This window comes from Gastrolobium bilobum, unplaced genomic scaffold (genome assembly GCF_033153095.1).
Source record: "Gastrolobium bilobum isolate Gb01-03AN ecotype WA unplaced genomic scaffold, APGP_CSIRO_Gbil_v1 utg834828, whole genome shotgun sequence".
Taxonomy (NCBI): domain Eukaryota; kingdom Viridiplantae; phylum Streptophyta; class Magnoliopsida; order Fabales; family Fabaceae; genus Gastrolobium; species Gastrolobium bilobum.
In genome coordinates, this window is record NW_026896743.1 from 1 (window position 1) to 19051 (window position 19051).

The 19051-nt window shown below is 32.1% G+C and overlaps 2 protein-coding genes across 2 annotated transcripts; both read left to right on the forward strand.

The window, feature by feature from the left end:
- Window positions 1-7026: 7026 nt before the first annotated feature.
- LOC133301762 (serine/threonine-protein kinase PEPKR2-like) lies at window positions 7027-9458 on the forward strand. Its single transcript, XM_061501455.1, has 3 exons — window positions 7027-7783; window positions 8291-8587; window positions 8990-9458. The coding sequence occupies exons 1-3, from the start codon at window positions 7030-7032 to the stop codon at window positions 9337-9339; spliced, it is 1401 nt and encodes a 466-aa protein (XP_061357439.1). The 5' UTR covers window positions 7027-7029; the 3' UTR covers window positions 9340-9458.
- A 5672-nt stretch (window positions 9459-15130) lies between these two features.
- Window positions 15131-17351, forward strand: LOC133301763 (serine/threonine-protein kinase PEPKR2-like). The gene is made up of 3 exons (XM_061501456.1): window positions 15131-15884; window positions 16390-16686; window positions 17089-17351. The coding sequence occupies exons 1-3, from the start codon at window positions 15131-15133 to the stop codon at window positions 17349-17351; spliced, it is 1314 nt and encodes a 437-aa protein (XP_061357440.1).
- Window positions 17352-19051: the final 1700 nt, after the last annotated feature.

Sequence of the window (19051 nt, forward strand, 5' to 3'; positions counted from 1 at the left end):
CATTACGCTACATTGGAAGAATGGCGCCGATACTGCTTTGGAAGAATTGGTGATGAGAACAAGGATAATTGAGAAAATGGAACAATAATTTTGAATGATTTTGGAATTCTTGTTGATTCACTCACTGGCGTTAACCACGTGAACCTTCTCATTTGAGTTAAAGGCTTGTGATAGCTGCAAAATTGATAGGGATGAAAGCTTTGAGGTTCCAGTGGATCTCAGGGTTTTAACACATTGGGGTTTAGGTTTGGGCTTAAGAATGTTATAATGCAGTCGTTTTAGTCCACACCTGCTAGCCAGCTGCGTAAATAGACTGGCGGGCCTACCTTAAATCTGATCTGGTCGGCTCTATTTTCCTTTTACTTTCAGAAAATTTATTTAAAAAATGGGAAATATTTTTCTCATGTTGCATGAGAAAAATTATCTCATGCAACATATAAAAAAGTGGGTAGGACTCATTTTTTTCTCTCTCTTTTTCTCAGTAGGTCTCACTCACTTTTGTGTAGGGCTGTGCATGGGTTAGGTCGGGTCAGGTTTTTGTGCCGACCCGACCCGACCCGACTTGCTTTTATGGGTCAGGTATTTTGACCCGACCCAGTTTATTTAATCCAAGTCAGGTTTGACCCGATTTGAATATTTCTTGAACTGGTTCAGAACTGGATCAGGACTGACCTGAATTGGTTTTTAAAGTGGGTCTGACTTGGTTTCAAAATTTGGTCAAATCCGACCTGACCCACTTTTGACTTGGTTTCAAAACTTATTTTTTTTTATAGTTATTGATTTAATTTTCAAACTCGTGAATTTAATTATTTATTTATTTTAAAATATATAAATTATATAATAAATTTAATATTTGTTGAATAAATAAAGGAATGTAAAATTTGTAGCAAAAAAGTTATTTAACTTTAAAATCCAAATACCATATTTTATCAAAAAAATCTTAAATGCTAAAAAGTATTTTTTTTAAAAAAATTATATGATCTGCAATTCAAATTAATAAAATTTATATTATCTTAATTAAATTTATATTATCTTAAATGCTAAATTAAACATTGGAATTCAAAGATCAACAACAAATAAAAGCACAAGATAATTTATATAATCTTATAAACTTGCAATCTTTGAAGCAAAGGTTCAAATCCACAATTGCAAATAAGGATGTAAACATATCCAGGTCTCAACGGGTGTTATAAGGCCTTTTCAAGAGTGTTCCTGCTTGAATTAATAGATCATATAACCCCATTTTTGTACCCTTCTCATCCAGATTCCCTGAGTCAAAACCAAATAACCAAATCAGCACCCAAATTTGTAAACGCAAGTGATATATAACTAGCAATATTGTATAATATATAATATCAGATATATCAGCCAATGCCCCCTGTAGAATTGCAATAATAAATTATTATTATTATATATATAACTGCAATATCCTTTTTTTCCTACGTAAAGAAGCTGCCATACAAATTAACAATTATGGTATCTGTATCTCAGAAATCCTGATTTTTTTATTTATTTTTATTTATTTTGTGTGGGTGGTTTGAGTAAATGGTTATTGTTTTATTAACAGAAACGTTACTCAGTTCCAGACCTCATAAAGGCAAACTTTCGTCGCCACCATTTATTTGTCTATTACATATAGATCTCAAATAGAGAATAAAAAATACAATAATAGTATTATATATTATTATTGTCACACCCTGTTACATGTATGCAAATGAAACTATGAAAGTAACTTGTGAAACAGGTATCAAGATGAGCATCAATAGTTCACACATTTATATACACATGGAAGTAGACCGAGGGGATATGTGATCTATCAGATAATGGGAGGAGGAAAACAAAAAGAGCAGATACAGTGAAAACCAGGCACACATGTTCACCTTAATAATATCTGAGCTAGTAAGACAATGTTCATTAAGATCACATGACGCAGAGAAAAAGAAACAGAAAGAGCAGAGAGAGCATTTGACCTTAATTACCAAGTTTGAAGAAGTTCATCATGATGAGCTTTCAACTGAAATTGTACTTTACTAATGTTACCCTGTACATAGGAGTAAAAATTGGAGAGTTCAGATGGTCATCTCCCTTAAGTTTACTATGTTCAATGTTCAATTAAATTTGCTAGCGGTCTAAGAATAAGAGGTCCTAGAGAAAATGCTTATAATAGTTTGAAGCTAACCATTCCTACTCTAAGGTCACTTTGTTTAATTTTTAAGCATTTAAAAATATCAGTAATTCAATTGACATATATATAAATACACACACATAAGTAAAAGATACATACATACATACATGAGTCATTTATGTTGTTTATGCATAGCCTCATTGTCTAGAAATTTGCATTGCAGGTCAGGACTTGACGGGTTTGGCTGGGAGCCCTGCATATGTTGCACCAGGAGTGTTGTTGGGTAGATACTCAGAAAAGGCGGATATATGGAGTGCTGGAGTGCTCCTGCATGCTCTGTTGGTTGGTGTTCTTCCATTTAAAGGGGATTCACAAGAAGCAGTTTTTGAGGCTATTAAGAATTCCAAGCTAGATTTCCAAACCGGGATGTGGGAATCAATATCTAAACCTGCACGAGATCTTGTTGGGAGAATGCTGACAAGGGATATTTCAGCAAGGATAACAGCTGATGAAGTACTTAGTAAGTTTATGATAGATTATTAATGTTTTGTAGCGTGCTTTATCTCTCTTCCTCAATGATGAATACACCAAAGACTAGTTGTATTTGGTCTGATTTTTTGTTTTTTAATCTTGAAATAATTAAAATTAGAAATTTCCAAGTTTTGTTGAAAAGTATCTTTGCCTTTCACATGAATTCTTAATAATTAGAAGGATTGCCTTGTTTTGGTTGGGATAACAGTGGGAATCTGTTAATTCTCACTTACTTTTGTTAGTTTTTATTATGTGTTCTTCTATGTGGTTGAGGCTCTCTTTTTCTCCCTAATGTTTTTAAACAGGAAATAAAATGACAGTACTTTTAAGTTTTAAGAACTGTTCGATTGTTTGCATGTTAAATTAATATTATGTGGTTCAATTTCAGGACATCCATGGATATCTTTCTACACAGAACGTACATTGAAGATCCTGCCCGTTGAATCAAAGTTGAAGCACCAAAATGGAGCTGCTTGCCACAACTTTGTTGCTGCACCTGAACCTAGGTTAGGAAGAAACAGGATGGATGATGGGTTCCTTAATGAGGTTTCAAGCCTTTCAATGCTTTTTCTTATATAATTTGACGATATTCATTTTTTTTTCTTACTAGTTCATTATTTTTCTTACCTAATTTGACCATGTTGATTTTTTTATTCCATAACATGTAATTTGTTATTCCCATGGGATTGGCGGTATCAGATTGATCAAAGTTAAGAGCAATATTAAAAAAAAAACTTTTTATCTTTCTTTCTTTATTTTTTAACTTTTCAAAAATTTTAAAAATAGCAGAGGTGAAGATTAACGACCCGTTTGAATGAATTTTTTTTTTCAAAAATTGCATTTTATAAGTTAAAAGATATATTTTTCACTATAAGTTATTTTAGATTTCTATTATAAAAAAAGCAAAAATTACAGTTACTTATATAATTATATATAATAAATAAAATTTACTGAAATGTAGCTGGGGCTCCGACCCTACCTAAGCATAATGTGGTTCCGCCACTGATGGGCAAGAAAACAAAAAAAAAACCGTCTAACGTCCAAAAGAATGGCTCCACACAATGGCGGAGCCAGAATTTAACTTTAGTTGGGGCAAAAAATTTGACATGTCAAACATTTATCATAATTACACATACCTTTTATTTTTTAATAATATAATATATGATGATTTATATTATTCATTTAAAAACATATTCTGAGATCAATTAGAATAATGTTTGGTTCATTACTTATTATGTTGTGGGAGGAAAGTGAAATTTTATGTTTGAAATGTTTGTCGAAAAAGTTAGTGCATTTTTATATGTTTGCTCTGATATATAATCAACGACAATTAGGCTGCGCATGACAATCATTCTGATTCCTGACACTGTTTCTGAAAAGGAATGATTCTTTTCTATTTCTGTGCCTTGGAACAATTCTGAGAATCAGAATTACGTTTGTTAACATATTTTCTTTTTATTCCGAGAATCAGAATTACGTTTGATAACACATTTTTTTTTATTCCGATAATCAAAATTACGTTTGATAACACAATAAAAATCTATTTCTTTACTTTTGTTTATAGATTTCATCAACGGTATAAAATTGCAAATGACAATAGATTTTAACCGAAATACCAAATTTTATATTTAAAAAATTATATAAAAATTTATAATATTTTATTATATAGTTTTTTTACGACAATTCACATTTTTAACTATTATTTTTCAATCGTCTTCACAATTCACATTTTTTTTTCTCATTCCCTTGACCATTTTATTTTTTAATATCATATGCTAATATATAGTTGTCGGGATAGGATATTGTGACACCCAAGTTATGTTACACCCATGTGACACCCAGTCAATCTCACCGTTAGATCGCTTATGTTGATCCAACGGTTATATTTATTTCCATCTTTGTATGATCATGATTTCCCAAATTTAATATTTTATATTTATTTCTACCTTTGTATGGTTATGATTTCCCATATTTAATGCTTTCACTTTAAATTTAGGAAATCATGACCATACAAAGATGGAAATAAATATAACCGTTGGATCAACATAAGCGATCTAACGGTGAGATTGACTGGGTGTCACATGGGTGTAACATAACTTGGGTGTCACAATATCCTATCCCATAGTTGTCATGCCTTAACCTCATCTTTGGATTGAGAGGAGAAAATGGAAAAAAGTTTTTAAAGTTTCAAATCTTTTCTCAATTGACTCAAGAGAAGAAAAATAAAGCAACTAAAATAATAGAAATCAAAAATTAAAAAAATTAGCGTCATCTCTTTCTTAATCTTTTCTCTCATTTTCTTCCATGTCATTAAAAATTTATTAGGGCCGTTTGGATGAATTTTTCTCTCTCAAAAAGTTGTCTTTCTTCAGAAAAAAAAAGCATGTATGAAAAAATATGTTTGGACGCCTGCTTTTAAAAAAAGCAAAAGTCATAAAAAAAGTCAAAAATCTATTTATTTTTTTAAACTGAAAATTTTAACTTCTAAAAATAACATAAGTCAAATATTTTTTCAAAAACTAAATATTTTTTAAAAATCTAAATAACTTTAACTTTTATAAAAAGCACTTCTAAAATAAGGTATAATTTTTTTTTGAAAACTCATCCAAATAAACACTTATTCTCGTAGAAGTGAAACAGAGCACTTTTATTATTATTGTGAAGGAATGGAAACACCCATTATCAAGTATATATTATTTTATTTTTAAAAAATTCCTGATATGAATTAAGATAAATCAATTAAAGGAAATTCAAGAAAAACAAAGTGAGGTATTGGATGAAGGAAATTCCTAAGATAGAAATTAAATAGAAATTAGGGAACAAATTAGGGAGAAAGTCAAGAAGAATATCAGAAAATTATGTAAGGAAAAAAGTCCAGTTTCGTTAATATGATGACAATATTGAATGGTAATTAACCTGGTATTGACCAATCATAAAGGGAGAATAAATACCAATGATTTTCAGAATTCAAATTTGAATTACCATTTCAAAATCCAAGTTAAAGTTATTTATTAGTATTTTATAACAACTCCTACTTTATGCATGTTCAATGTTAATATGATGACAATATTGAACGGTAATTAATATGATGAAAATGAGAAATGTGTGTAAGGAAAAAATCCAATTTGTTATTCCCATGGGATTGGCGTATCAGATTGGATCAAAGTTAAGAGCAATATTACAAAAAAAGCTTTTTATCTTTTTTTTTTTTTTAACTTTTCAACAATTTAAAAAATAGCAGAGGTGAAAATTAAGGACTTGTTTGAATTTTTTTTTCTTTCAAAAACTGCATTTTTAAGGAAAAAAATATTTTTCACTATACGTTAGTTGCGATTTCTATTTTAAAAAAAGCATAAATTGCAAAAAAGTCAAACATTTATGTGAAATTTGTTGACTATTGAATGGTAATTAATATGATGAAAATGAGAAACGTGTGTAAGGAAAAAAGTCCAATTTCGTTAATATGATGACTATTAAATGGTAATTAATCTGGTATTGAACAATATAAAGAAGGGAATAAATACCAATAATTTCCAGAATTCAATATTTGCGTTACCATTTCAAAATCCAAATTAAAGTTATTCATTAGTTTTTTAAAACAGTTCCTACTTTATACACGTTCAATGCTTTTTCTTATATAATTTGACGATATTCATTTTTTTTCTTACTAGTTCATTATTTTTCTTACCTAATTTGACCCTGTTGATTTTTTTATTCCACTGATTGAGGAAATTTTTTAAAATCGTAATCAAATACACCCCTTGAAATAGTGACGCACGCAGGAGAACATAAACTGGAACATCCTATATTATATTAAAGGAAACAACGTTAGCTAAGCAAAAAGAGTGTGACTCTCAGAGAGTACCCGTCTTCTTTCTTTCTTTTTTCTATGCTTGTCGTTCGCGCATTCCCCTAAAACTTTGATAGCAGATTTTTAGGGTTTCAGTCCCTGATTGAGAAACTACGTCGTAATAGTTTCCCAATTTGTGACTTTTTTCTCATTGCTTATACTCTCCGCAACGCATTACAGGATCATTGGTTGGGATTGCGAAGGTTTGTTTCTTTTTCTTTCTATCTGGCATCTTCTTTTCTTGTCTTGCAGGGGTCTCGTGATGTGATGGCGCTTTTTGGCGCCATTACGTTGCGAGAAAGCTTCGGGGTTCGATTTACTTTCTTGAAGTTTAATATTTGTGTTTGGATGCTTTCCTTGTGGTTTTGCGTTCATTCATGATCAATCTGACTAGAATTCGTTGACTGATCTTTCTCTATTTTGACTGCAGAATTGTGTCTTGCGGCAAAAATCGGATTTTGCACACTGGGTACGTGATCAACACAAAGATTGGTGTTGCGTTGGTACTTTACTGATAGATGCTATGAGGATGAAAAGGAAAGGAAGTGAGTGTGACGAGTCCTCGAAATTGACTGACATTTTGAGATCCAATCATGGGTCTCCGTCGTCCAATTTTGAGACCCATTATTCGATGGAAGATTGTTCGAGGTTGAAGAAGAGGTGTAGAGAAAATACTAAGATAGACTCAGCTGGTTCCTACAAGAGTAGGGTGGCGGGTTTTGCCACTGCTCCTCCTTGTGGGACATTGTCTCTGATGACCGCGGGAAGAGGCCTAAAGAGGAAGATAGGTTGCATTGACGTGGCTACCCAGATGGGGAGGAAGAACAAGATTGAAGATGATTATGTTACTGGGGTGAGGATCGGGCAAGGAAAGTATGGATCTGTTTCGTTGTGTAGGTCTCTTGTTGGCGGCGCGGAGTATGCGTGTAAGACTCTGAAGAAGGGGGATGAGACTGTTTACAGGGAGGTGGAGATAATGCAGCACTTGTCTGGGCATCCTGGGGTTGTGACTCTGCTGGCAGTGTATGAGGAAGCTGATTGCTCTCATCTGGTGATGGAATTGTGCTCTGGGGGAAGACTTGTCGACCAGATGTTTAGGGAGGGCCCTTGTTCTGAACAGCGGGCTGCTAATATACTTAAGGAAGTGATGTTGGTCATCAAGTATTGTCATGATATGGGAGTTGTGCACAGAGATATCAAGCCTGAGAATATTCTGCTTACTGCTTCGGGGGAAATAAAGCTTGCTGATTTTGGCCTGGCCATGAGAATTTCTAAGGGTAATATGTTAAACCTGTTTGGATGATCTTCTTTTTTTGTTATCCTATGGTATATATATGTGCTAACTTCTATGAATAGAATCCTTACACAACCGGCCTTGTGTAAAATTCCATCCTAGTCATTCTGTTAATAAAAAATGTCTAGGCAAGTTTGAAGAAGTTCATCATGATGAGCTTTCAACTGAATTGTACTTTACTAATGTTACCCTGTACATAGGAGTAAAAATTGGAGAGTTCAAATGGTCATCTCCCTTAAGTTTACTATGTTCAGTATTCAATTAAATTTGCTAGCGGTCTAAGAATAAGAGGTCCTAGAGAAAATGCTTATAATAGTTTGAAGCTAACCATTCATACTCTAAGGTCACTTTGTTTAATTTTTAAGCATTTAAAAATATCAGTAATTCAATTGACATATATATAAATACACACACATAAGTAAAAGATACATACACATGCATTCATGAGTAATTTATGCATAGCCTCATTGTCTAGAAATTTGCATTGCAGGTCAGAACTTGACGGGTTTGGCTAGGAGCCCTGCATATGTTGCACCAGAAGTGTTGTTGGGTAGATACTCAGAAAAGGCGGATATATGGAGTGCTGGAGTGCTCCTGCATGCTCTGTTGGTTGGTGTTCTTCCATTTAAAGGGGATTCACAAGAAGCAGTTTTTGAGGCTATTAAGAATTCCAAGCTAGAGTTCCAAACCGGGATGTGGGAATCAATATCTAAACCTGCACGAGATCTTGTTGGGAGAATGCTGACAAGGGATATTTCAGCAAGGATAACAGCTGATGAAGTACTTAGTAAGTTTATGGTAGATTATTAATGTTTTGTAGCGTGCTTTATCTCTCTTCCTCAATGATGAATACACCAAAGACTAGTTGTATTTGGTCTGATTTTTTGTTTTTTAATCTTGAAATAATTAAAATTAGAAATTTCCAAGTTTTGTTGAAAAGTATCTTTGCCTTTCACATGAATTCTTAATAATTAGAAGGATTGCCTTGTTTTGGTTGGGATAACAGTGGTGGGAATCTGTTAATTCTCACATACTTTTGTTAGTTTTTATTATGTGTTCTTCTATGTGGTTGAGGCTCTCTTTTTCTCCCTAATGTTTTTAAACAGGAAATAAAATGACAGTACTTTTAAGTTTTAAGAACTGTTCGATTGTTTGCATGTTAAATTAATATTATGTGGTTCAATTTCAGGACATCCATGGATATCTTTCTACACAGAACGTACATTGAAGATCCTGCCCGTTGAATCAAAGTTGAAGCACCAAAATGGAGCTGCTTGCCACAACTTTGTTGCTGCACCTGAACCTAGGTTAGGAAGAAACAGGATGGATGATGGGTTCCTTAATGAGGTTTCAAGCCTTTCTTCATCATCTGAAAGTTGCAATTCAGAATATCATGATGTTTGTGTGTGGATTGATGCACTTGCCAATGCAATTTCACATGTAAGGATATCTGAACCAAAGAGGAGCAAGTTGTGGGCAGTTCCAATTCATCAGCAAGGTTTATATAACATGAGGGCTAACCTCTGTAAAGCATTTTGACCTACTGACAGGTTGACACCCCATAAACCACTATCTCTGCTGCTTTAGCTGGGGTTTTATAGTATACTTTGCCCAACACATTCTACAGTTGGCAAAAGTGGATTACATTTTTTTCCTCTAAATAATGATTACTGAGAAAACTCAGCTAGTTGTACAGAACCTGTGAATATGATATTAGTGTGTCACTGCATGTTTTTGCTCTTGCTGGAGCATGATAAATAGAATGCTATGATTTCACTTCAGTGAAAACTTGACCTACTCATATGTTTTTTTGGAAGATTTTAATCCGAAACCATGAGTGCATAAGCGTATGTTATCCCTCCCATAACGCTGCATGTGTACTTATTTAGTGTTGGCAATTTGTATTTCAAGACATACTTTTTTGTACAGATGGTAGCGAGGAGTTTGACCTTGAGTCAATTATATATAGCAATGGCGTTTACTTTGAAAATGGAGTTGACAGCTGCTTGCTTATTTTCACTGAAAAAAAAGGAAAAAAAAGTACTTCTACTTGTGTTTAGAAGAGGCGAATCTTAACTACCAGGGGATAGATTTTGAAAGGCTATAAAATTTAGATTCTTTATCTGTTAAGGTGAGGTTAAGGGGTAATCGAGATAATAGGTAGGAACATATTTAGGAAGAGGGTATAGCTGAAAAAGGAAACATTAGATAATTCAATCCAAACCGAAAAAAATTGGATTGGATCGGATCGGATCGGATCGGATTTGAAAACAAATTAAAACCGAATGCATGATTATATGATTAAACCGAAGGGATTGGATCGGATGAATTTTGCTTCCAAAATCGATCCAATCCAGACCGCGAACACCCCTAGTGAATCATATGCTCGGAAAAAGAAAGAAAAGGTGCATATGCTTTGGAATATTTTTTTAACGAAGAAGGTAATTTATTATTTAGATCTCTCATGAGTCATGATGATTAGGATTGGCTCATAAAATGCTAGATTGAAATTAATGTTAAACAAATTTGTTTATTATTAGTTAAAAGAATAGAAAAATATGTAATCATAATAAATTAATTCTAGATTGTAGTAAAAATCATCAAAACATAACCAATCACCAAACTGAATTAATAATTTTTATAAATATAATCAAAACAATTAGTAATTCATGAAAATTGTGAATTTAAAAAAGTTTAAACCCAAAGTTTCTGGTTAGCTCATTACAAGTTGAGAGAAAAGTAAATTAATATGGATTGAATTTTGGTAACTTAAACCAGATTAATTGATAAGTCATGACTCAATTTAACAACTCCGGTATCAATTTAACAACTCCGGTATCGAGGTATAAGTGTTTACCCTCCTTTCGCTTTGAGTCAACTATGTATTGTGGTAAAATAAGAATAAAAATTTCATGGATATATCTTAAACATAATTTACTAATAAAATTGATTCATGAATTTTTGCCCTCATTTTTACTCTCATGGCTCAAAGTATTCCGATCAAATCAGGAAAAAAGAGAGGGATTTAGTGTGTCCTTTTAAAGGACGTAAATTATGTCCTTTTAGACATAAATAGTTTTGTCAATAAAGAGAGGACAAATGATATATTTTAATTAAAATACGAGATAATTCTCTTTTTGTTTTTATTAGAAGAATGGGATGATTCTCTATAATTTAACCTTATATTTGGATTGAGGGGAGACAAGGGAAGAAAGTTTTTAAAGTTTCAAATCTTTTATCAATTGACTGAAGAGAAAAAAAAATAAAGGAACTAAAATAATAGAAATAAAAAATTAAAAAAATTAGCGTCATCTTTTTTTTTAATCTTTTCTCTCATTTTCTTCCATGTCATTAAAAAATTATTAGGGCCTCTTTAGATGGGTTTTTCTCTCTTCAAAAGTTGTTTTACTTCAGGAAAAAAAAAGCATGTATAGGAGAAATATGTTTGGACGTCTACTTTTAAAAAGAGTAAAAGTCATAAAAAAAAGTTAAAAATCTTTTTTTTTTAAATGAAAATTTTAGCTTCTAAAAATAACATAAGTTAAAACACAAATATTTTTTCAAAAACTAAATATTTTTTAAAAATCTAAATAACTTTAACTTTTATAAAAAGTACTTCTAAAATAAATAAAATATAAAAATATTTTTTTTGAAAACTCATCCAAACAATCACTTATTCTCATAGAAGTGAAACAGAGCACTTTTATTATTATTGTGAATTTAAATTGGAATCAAGGAATGGGAACACCCATTTATCAAGTATATATTATTTTATTTTTTAAAAATTCCTGATATGAATTAAGAGAAATCAAATAAAGGAAATTCAAGAAAAAACAAAGTCAGGTATTGGATGAAGGAAATTCCTAAGATAGAAATTAGGGAACAAATTAGGGAGAAAGTCAAGAAGAATATCAGAAATTTGTGTAAGGAAAAAAGTCCAATATGATGACAATATTGAATGGTAATTAACCTGGTATTGACCAATCATAAAGGGGGAATAAATACCAATGATTTTCAGATTTCAAATTTGAATTACCATTTCAAAATCCAAGTTAAAGTTATTCATTAGTATTTTATAACAACTCCTACTTTATACATGTTCAATGTTAATATGATGACAATATTGAATGGTAATTAATATGATGAAAATGAGAAACGTGTGTAAGGAAAAAAGTCCAATTTCGTTAATATGATGACTATTAAATGGTAATTAATCTGATATTGAACAATATAAAGAAGGGAATAAATACCAATAATTTCCAGAATTCAATATTTGGATTACCATTTCGAAATCCAAATTAAAGTTATTCATTAGTTTTTTAAAACAGTTCCTACTTTATACACGTTCAATGCTTTTTCTTATATAATTTGACGATATTCATTTTTTTTTCTTACTAGTTCATTATTTTTCTTACCTAATTTGACCCTGTTGATTTTTTTATTCCATAACATGTAATTTGTTATTCCCATGGGATTGGCGGTATCAGATTGATCAAAGTTAAGAGCAATATTAAAAAAAAACTTTTTATCTTTCTTTCTTTATTTTTTAACTTTTCAAAAATTTTAAAAATAGCAGAGGTGAAGATTAACGACCCGTTTGAATGAATTTTTTTTTCAAAAATTGCATTTTATAAGTAAAAAGATATATTTTTCACTATAAGTTATTTTAGATTTCTATTATAAAAAAAGCAAAAATTACAGTTACTTATATAATTATATATAATAAATAAAATTTACTGAAATGTAGCTGGGGCTCCGACCCTACCTAAGCATAATGTGGTTCCGCCACTGATGGGCAAGAAAACAAAAAAAAAAACCGTCTAACGTCCAAAAGAATGGCTCCACACAATGGCGGAGCCAGAATTTAACTTTAGTTGGGGCAAAAAATTTGACATGTCAAACATTTATCATAATTACACATACCTTTTATTTTTTAATAATATAATATATGATGATTTATATTATTCATTTAAAAACATATTCTGAGATCAATTAGAATAATGTTTGGTTCATTACTTATTATGTTGTGGGAGGAAAGTGAAATTTTATGTTTGAAATGTTTATCGAAAAAGTTAGTGCATTTTTGTATGTTTGCTCTGATATATAATCAACGACAATTAGGCTGCGCATGACAATCATTCTGATTCCTGGCACTGTTTCTGAAAAGGAATGATTCTTTTCTATTTCTGTGCCTTGGAACAATTCTGAGAATCAGAATTACGAAATGGAAAAAAGTTTTTAAAGTTTCAAATCTTTTCTCAATTGACTGAAGAGAAGAAAAATAAAGCAACTAAAATAATAGAAATCAAAAATTAAAAAAATTAGCGTCATCTCTTTCTTAATCTTTTCTCTCATTTTCTTCCATGTCATTAAAAATTTATTAGGGCCGTTTGGATGGATTTTTCTCTCTCAAAAAGTTGTCTTTCTTCAGAAAAAAAAAGCATGTATGAAAAAATATGTTTGGACGCCTGCTTTTAAAAAAAGCAAAAGTCATAAAAAAAGTCAAAAATCTATTTATTTTTTTAAACTGAAAATTTTAACTTCTAAAAATAACATAAGTCAAATATTTTTTCAAAAACTAAATATTTTTTAAAAATTTAAATAACTTTAACTTTTATAAAAAGCACTTCTAAAATAAGTAAGAAGTATATATTATTTTATTTTTAAAAAATTCCTGATATGAATTAAGATAAATCAAATAAAGGAAATTCAAGAAAAACAAAGTGAGGTATTGGATGAAGGAAATTCCTAAGATAGAAATTAAATAGAAATTAGGGAACAAATTAGGGAGAAAGTCAAGAAGAATATCAGAAAATTATGTAAGGAAAAAAGTCCAGTTTCGTTAATATGATGACAATATTGAATGGTAATTAACCTGGTATTGACCAATCATAAAGGGAGAATAAATACCAATGATTTTCAGAATTCAAATTTGAATTACCATTTCAAAATCCAAGTTAAAGTTATTCATTAGTATTTTATAACAACTCCTACTTTATGCATGTTCAATGTTAATATGATGACAATATTGAACGGTAATTAATATGATGAAAATGAGAAATGTGTGTAAGGAAAAAATCCAATTTGTTATTCCCATGGGATTGGCGTATCAGATTGGATCAAAGTTAAGAGCAATATTACAAAAAAAGCTTTTTATCTTTTTTTTTTTTTTAACTTTTCAACAATTTAAAAAATAGCAGAGGTGAAAATTAAGGACTTGTTTGAATTTTTTTTTCTTTCAAAAACTGCATTTTTAAGGAAAAAAATATTTTTCACTATACGTTAGTTGCGATTTCTATTTTAAAAAAAGCATAAATTGCAAAAAAGTCAAACATTTATGTGAAATTTGTTGACTATTGAATGGTAATTAATATGATGAAAATGAGAAACGTGTGTAAGGAAAAAAGTCCAATTTCGTTAATATGATGACTATTAAATGGTAATTAATCTGGTATTGAACAATATAAAGAAGGGAATAAATACCAATAATTTCCAGAATTCAATATTTGCGTTACCATTTCAAAATCCAAATTAAAGTTATTCATTAGTTTTTTAAAACAGTTCCTACTTTATACACGTTCAATGCTTTTTCTTATATAATTTGACGATATTCATTTTTTTTTCTTACTAGTTCATTATTTTTTTACCTAATTTGACCCTGTTGATTTTTTTATTCCACTGATTGAGGAAATTTTTTAAAATCGTAATCAAATACACCCCTTGAAATAGTGACGCACGCAGGAGAACATAAACTGGAACATCCTATATTATATTAAAGGAAACAACGTTAGCTAAGCAAAAAGAGTGTGACTCTCAGAGAGTACCCGTCTTCTTTCTTTCTTTTTTCTGTGCTTGTCGTTCGCGTATTCCCCTAAAACTTTGATAGCAGATTTTTAGGGTTTCAGTCCCTGATTGAGAAACTACGTCGTAATAGTTTCCCAATTTGTGACTTTTTTCTCATTGCTTATACTCTCCGCAACGCATTACAGGATCATTGGCTGGGATTGCGAAGGTTTGTTTCTTTTTCTTTCTATGTTCTGGCATCTTCTTTTCTTGTCTTGCAGGGGTCTCGTGATGTGATGGCGCTTTTTGGCGCCATTACGTTGCGAGAAAGCTTCGGGGTTCGATTTACTTTCTTGAAGTTTAATATTTGTGTTTGGATGCTTTCCTTGTGGTTTTGCGTTCATTCATGATCAATCTGACTAGAATTCGTTGACTGATCTTTCTCTATTTTGACTGCAGAATTGTGTCTTGCGGCAAAAATCGGATTTTGCACACACGTGATCAACACAAAGATTGGTGTTGCGTTGGTACTTTACTGATAGATGCTATGAGGATGAAAAGGAAAGGAAGTGAGTGTGACGAGTCCTCGAAATTGACTGACATTTTGAGATCCAATCATGGGTCTCCGTCGTCCAATTTTGAGACCCATTATTCGATGGAAGATTGTTCGAGGTTGAAGAAGAGGTGTAGAGAAAATACTAAGATAGACTCAGCTGGTTCCTACAAGAGTAGGGTGGCGGGTTTTGCCACTGCTCCTCCTTGTGGGACATTGTCTCTGATGACCGCGGGAAGAGGCCTAAAGAGGAAGATAGGTTGCATTGACGTGGCTACCCAGATGGGGAGGAAGAACAAGATTGAAGATGATTATGTTACTGGGGTGAGGATCGGGCAAGGAAAGTATGGATCTGTTTCGTTGTGTAGGTCTCTTGTTGGCGGCGCGGAGTATGCGTGTAAGACTCTGAAGAAGGGGGATGAGACTGTTTACAGGGAGGTGGAGATAATGCAGCACTTGTCTGGGCATCCTGGGGTTGTGACTCTGCTGGCAGTGTATGAGGAAGCTGATTGCTCTCATCTGGTGATGGAATTGTGCTCTGGGGGAAGACTTGTCGACCAGATGTTTAGGGAGGGCCCTTGTTCTGAACAGCGGGCTGCTAATATACTTAAGGAAGTGATGTTGGTCATCAAGTATTGTCATGATATGGGAGTTGTGCACAGAGATATCAAGCCTGAGAATATTCTGCTTACTGCTTCGGGGGAAATAAAGCTTGCTGATTTTGGCCTGGCCATGAGAATTTCTAAGGGTAATATGTTAAACCTGTTTGGATGATCTTCTTTTTTTGTTATCCTATGGTATATATATGTGCTAACTTCTATGAATAGAATCCTTACACAACCTGCCTTGTGTAAAATTCCATCCTAGTCATTCTGTTAATAAAAAATGTCTAGGCAAGTTTGAAGAAGTTCATCATGATGAGCTTTCAACTGAATTGTACTTTACTAATGTTACCCTGTACATAGGAGTAAAAATTGGAGAGTTCAGATGGTCATCTCCCTTAAGTTTACTATGTTCAGTATTCAATTAAATTTGCTAGCGGTCTAAGAATAAGAGGTCCTAGAGAAAATGCTTATAATAGTTTGAAGCTAACCATTCATACTCTAAGGTCACTTTGTTTAATTTTTAAGCATTTAAAAATATCAGTAATTCAATTGACATATATATAAATACACACACATAAGTAAAAGATACATACATGCATACATGAGTAATTTATGCATAGCCTCATTGTCTAGAAATTTGCATTGCAGGTCAGAACTTGACGGGTTTGGCTGGGAGCCCTGCATATGTTGCACCAGAAGTGTTGTTGGGTAGATACTCAGAAAAGGCGGATATATGGAGTGCTGGAGTGCTCCTGCATGCTCTGTTGGTTGGTGTTCTTCCATTTAAAGGGGATTCACAAGAAGCAGTTTTTGAGGCTATTAAGAATTCCAAGCTAGAGTTCCAAACCGGGATGTGGGAATCAATATCTAAACCTGCACGAGATCTTGTTGGGAGAATGCTGACAAGGGATATTTCAGCAAGGATAACAGCTGATGAAGTACTTAGTAAGTTTATGGTAGATTATTAATGTTTTGTAGCGTGCTTTATCTCTCTTCCTCAATGATGAATACACCAAAGACTAGTTGTATTTGGTCTGATTTTTTGTTTTTTAATCTTGAAATAATTAAAATTAGAAATTTCCAAGTTTTGTTGAAAAGTATCTTTGCCTTTCACATGAATTCTTAATAATTAGAAGGATTGCCTTGTTTTGGTTGGGATAACAGTGGTGGGAATCTGTTAATTCTCACATACTTTTGTTAGTTTTTATTATGTGTTCTTCTATGTGGTTGAGGCTCTCTTTTTCTCCCTAATGTTTTTAAACAGGAAATAAAATGACAGTACTTTTAAGTTTTAAGAACTGTTCGATTGTTTGCATGTTAAATTAATATTATGTGGTTCAATTTCAGGACATCCATGGATATCTTTCTACACAGAACGTACATTGAAGATCCTGCCCGTTGAATCAAAGTTGAAGCACCAAAATGGAGCTGCTTGCCACAACTTTGTTGCTGCACCTGAACCTAGGTTAGGAAGAAACAGGATGGATGATGGGTTCCTTAATGAGGTTTCAAGCCTTTCTTCATCATCTGAAAGTTGCAATTCAGAATATCATGATGTTTGTGTGTGGATTGATGCACTTGCCAATGCAATTTCATGTAAGGATATCTGAACCAAAGAGGAGCAAGTTGTGGGCAGTTCCAATTCATCAGCAAGGTTTATCTAACATGAGGGCTAACCTCTGTAAAGCATTTTGACCTACTGACAGGTTGACACCCCATAAACCACTATCTCTGCTGCTTTAGCTGGGGTTTTATAGTATACTTTGCCCAACACATTCTACAGTTGGCAAAAGTGGATTACATTTTTTTCCTCTAAATAATGATTACTGAGAAAACTCAGCTAGTTGTACAGAACCTGTGAATATGATATTAGTGTGTCACTGCATGTTTTTGCTCTTGCTGGAGCATGATAAATAGAATGCTATGATTTCACTTCAGTGAAAACTTGACCCTACTCATATGTTTTTTTGGAAGATTTTAATCTGAAACCATGAGTGCATAAGCGTATGTTATCCCTCCCATAACGCGCTGCATGTGTACTTATTTAGTGTTGGCAATTTGTATTTCAAGACATACTTTTTTGTACAGACAGAGTAGCGAGGAGTTTGACCTTGAGTCAATTATATATAGCAATGGCGTTTACTTTGAAAATGGAGTTGACAGCTGCTTGCTTATTTTCACTGAAAAAAAAAGGAAAAAAAAGTACAGCTACTTGTGTTTAGAAGAGGCGAATCTTAACTACCGGGGGATAGATTTTTGAAGGCTATAAAAGTTGAGATTCTTTATCTGTTAAGGTGAGGTTAAGGGGTAATCTAGATAATAGGTAGGAACATATTTAGGAAGAGGGTATAGTTGAAAAAGGAAACATTAGATAATTCAATCCAAACCGAAAAAAATTGGATTGGATCGGATCGGATCGGATTTGAAAACAAATCAAAACCGAAGGGATGATTATATGATCAAAACGAAGGGATTGGATCGGATGAATTTTGCTTCCAAAATCGATCCAATCCAGACCGCGAACACCCCTAGTGAATCATATGCTCGGAAAAAGAAAGAAAAGGTGCATATGCTTTGGAATATTTTTTTAACGAAGAGGGTAATTTATTATTTAGATCTCTCATGAGTCATGATGATTAGGATTGGCTCATAAAATGCTAGATTGAAATTAATGTTAAACAAATTTGTTTATTATTAGTTAAAAGAATAGAAAAATATGTAATCATAATAAATTAATTCTAGATTGTAGTAAAAATCATCAAAACATAACCAATCACCAAACTGAATTCATAATTTTTATAAATATAATCAAAACAATTAGTAATTCATGAAAATTGTGAATTTAAAAATGTTTAAACCCAAAGTTTCTGGTTAGCTCATTACAAGTTGAGAGAAAAGTAAATTAATATGGATTGAATTTTGGTAACTTAAACCAGATTAATTGATAAGTCATGACTCAATTTAACAACTCCGGTATCGAGGTATAAGTGTTTACTCTACTTTCGCTTTGAGTCAACTATGTATTATGGTAAAATAAGAATAAAAATTTCATGGATATATCTTAAACATAATTTACTAATAAAATTGATTCATGAATTTTTGCCCTCATTTTTACTCTCATGGCTCAAAGTATTCCGATCAAATCAGGAAAAAAGAGAGGGATTTAGTGTGTCCTTTTAAAGGACGTAAATTATGTCCTTTTAGACATAAATAGTTTTGTCAATAAAGAGAGGACAAATGATATATTTTAATTAAAATACGAGATAATTCTCTTTTTGTTTTTATTAGAAGAATGGGATGATTCTCTATA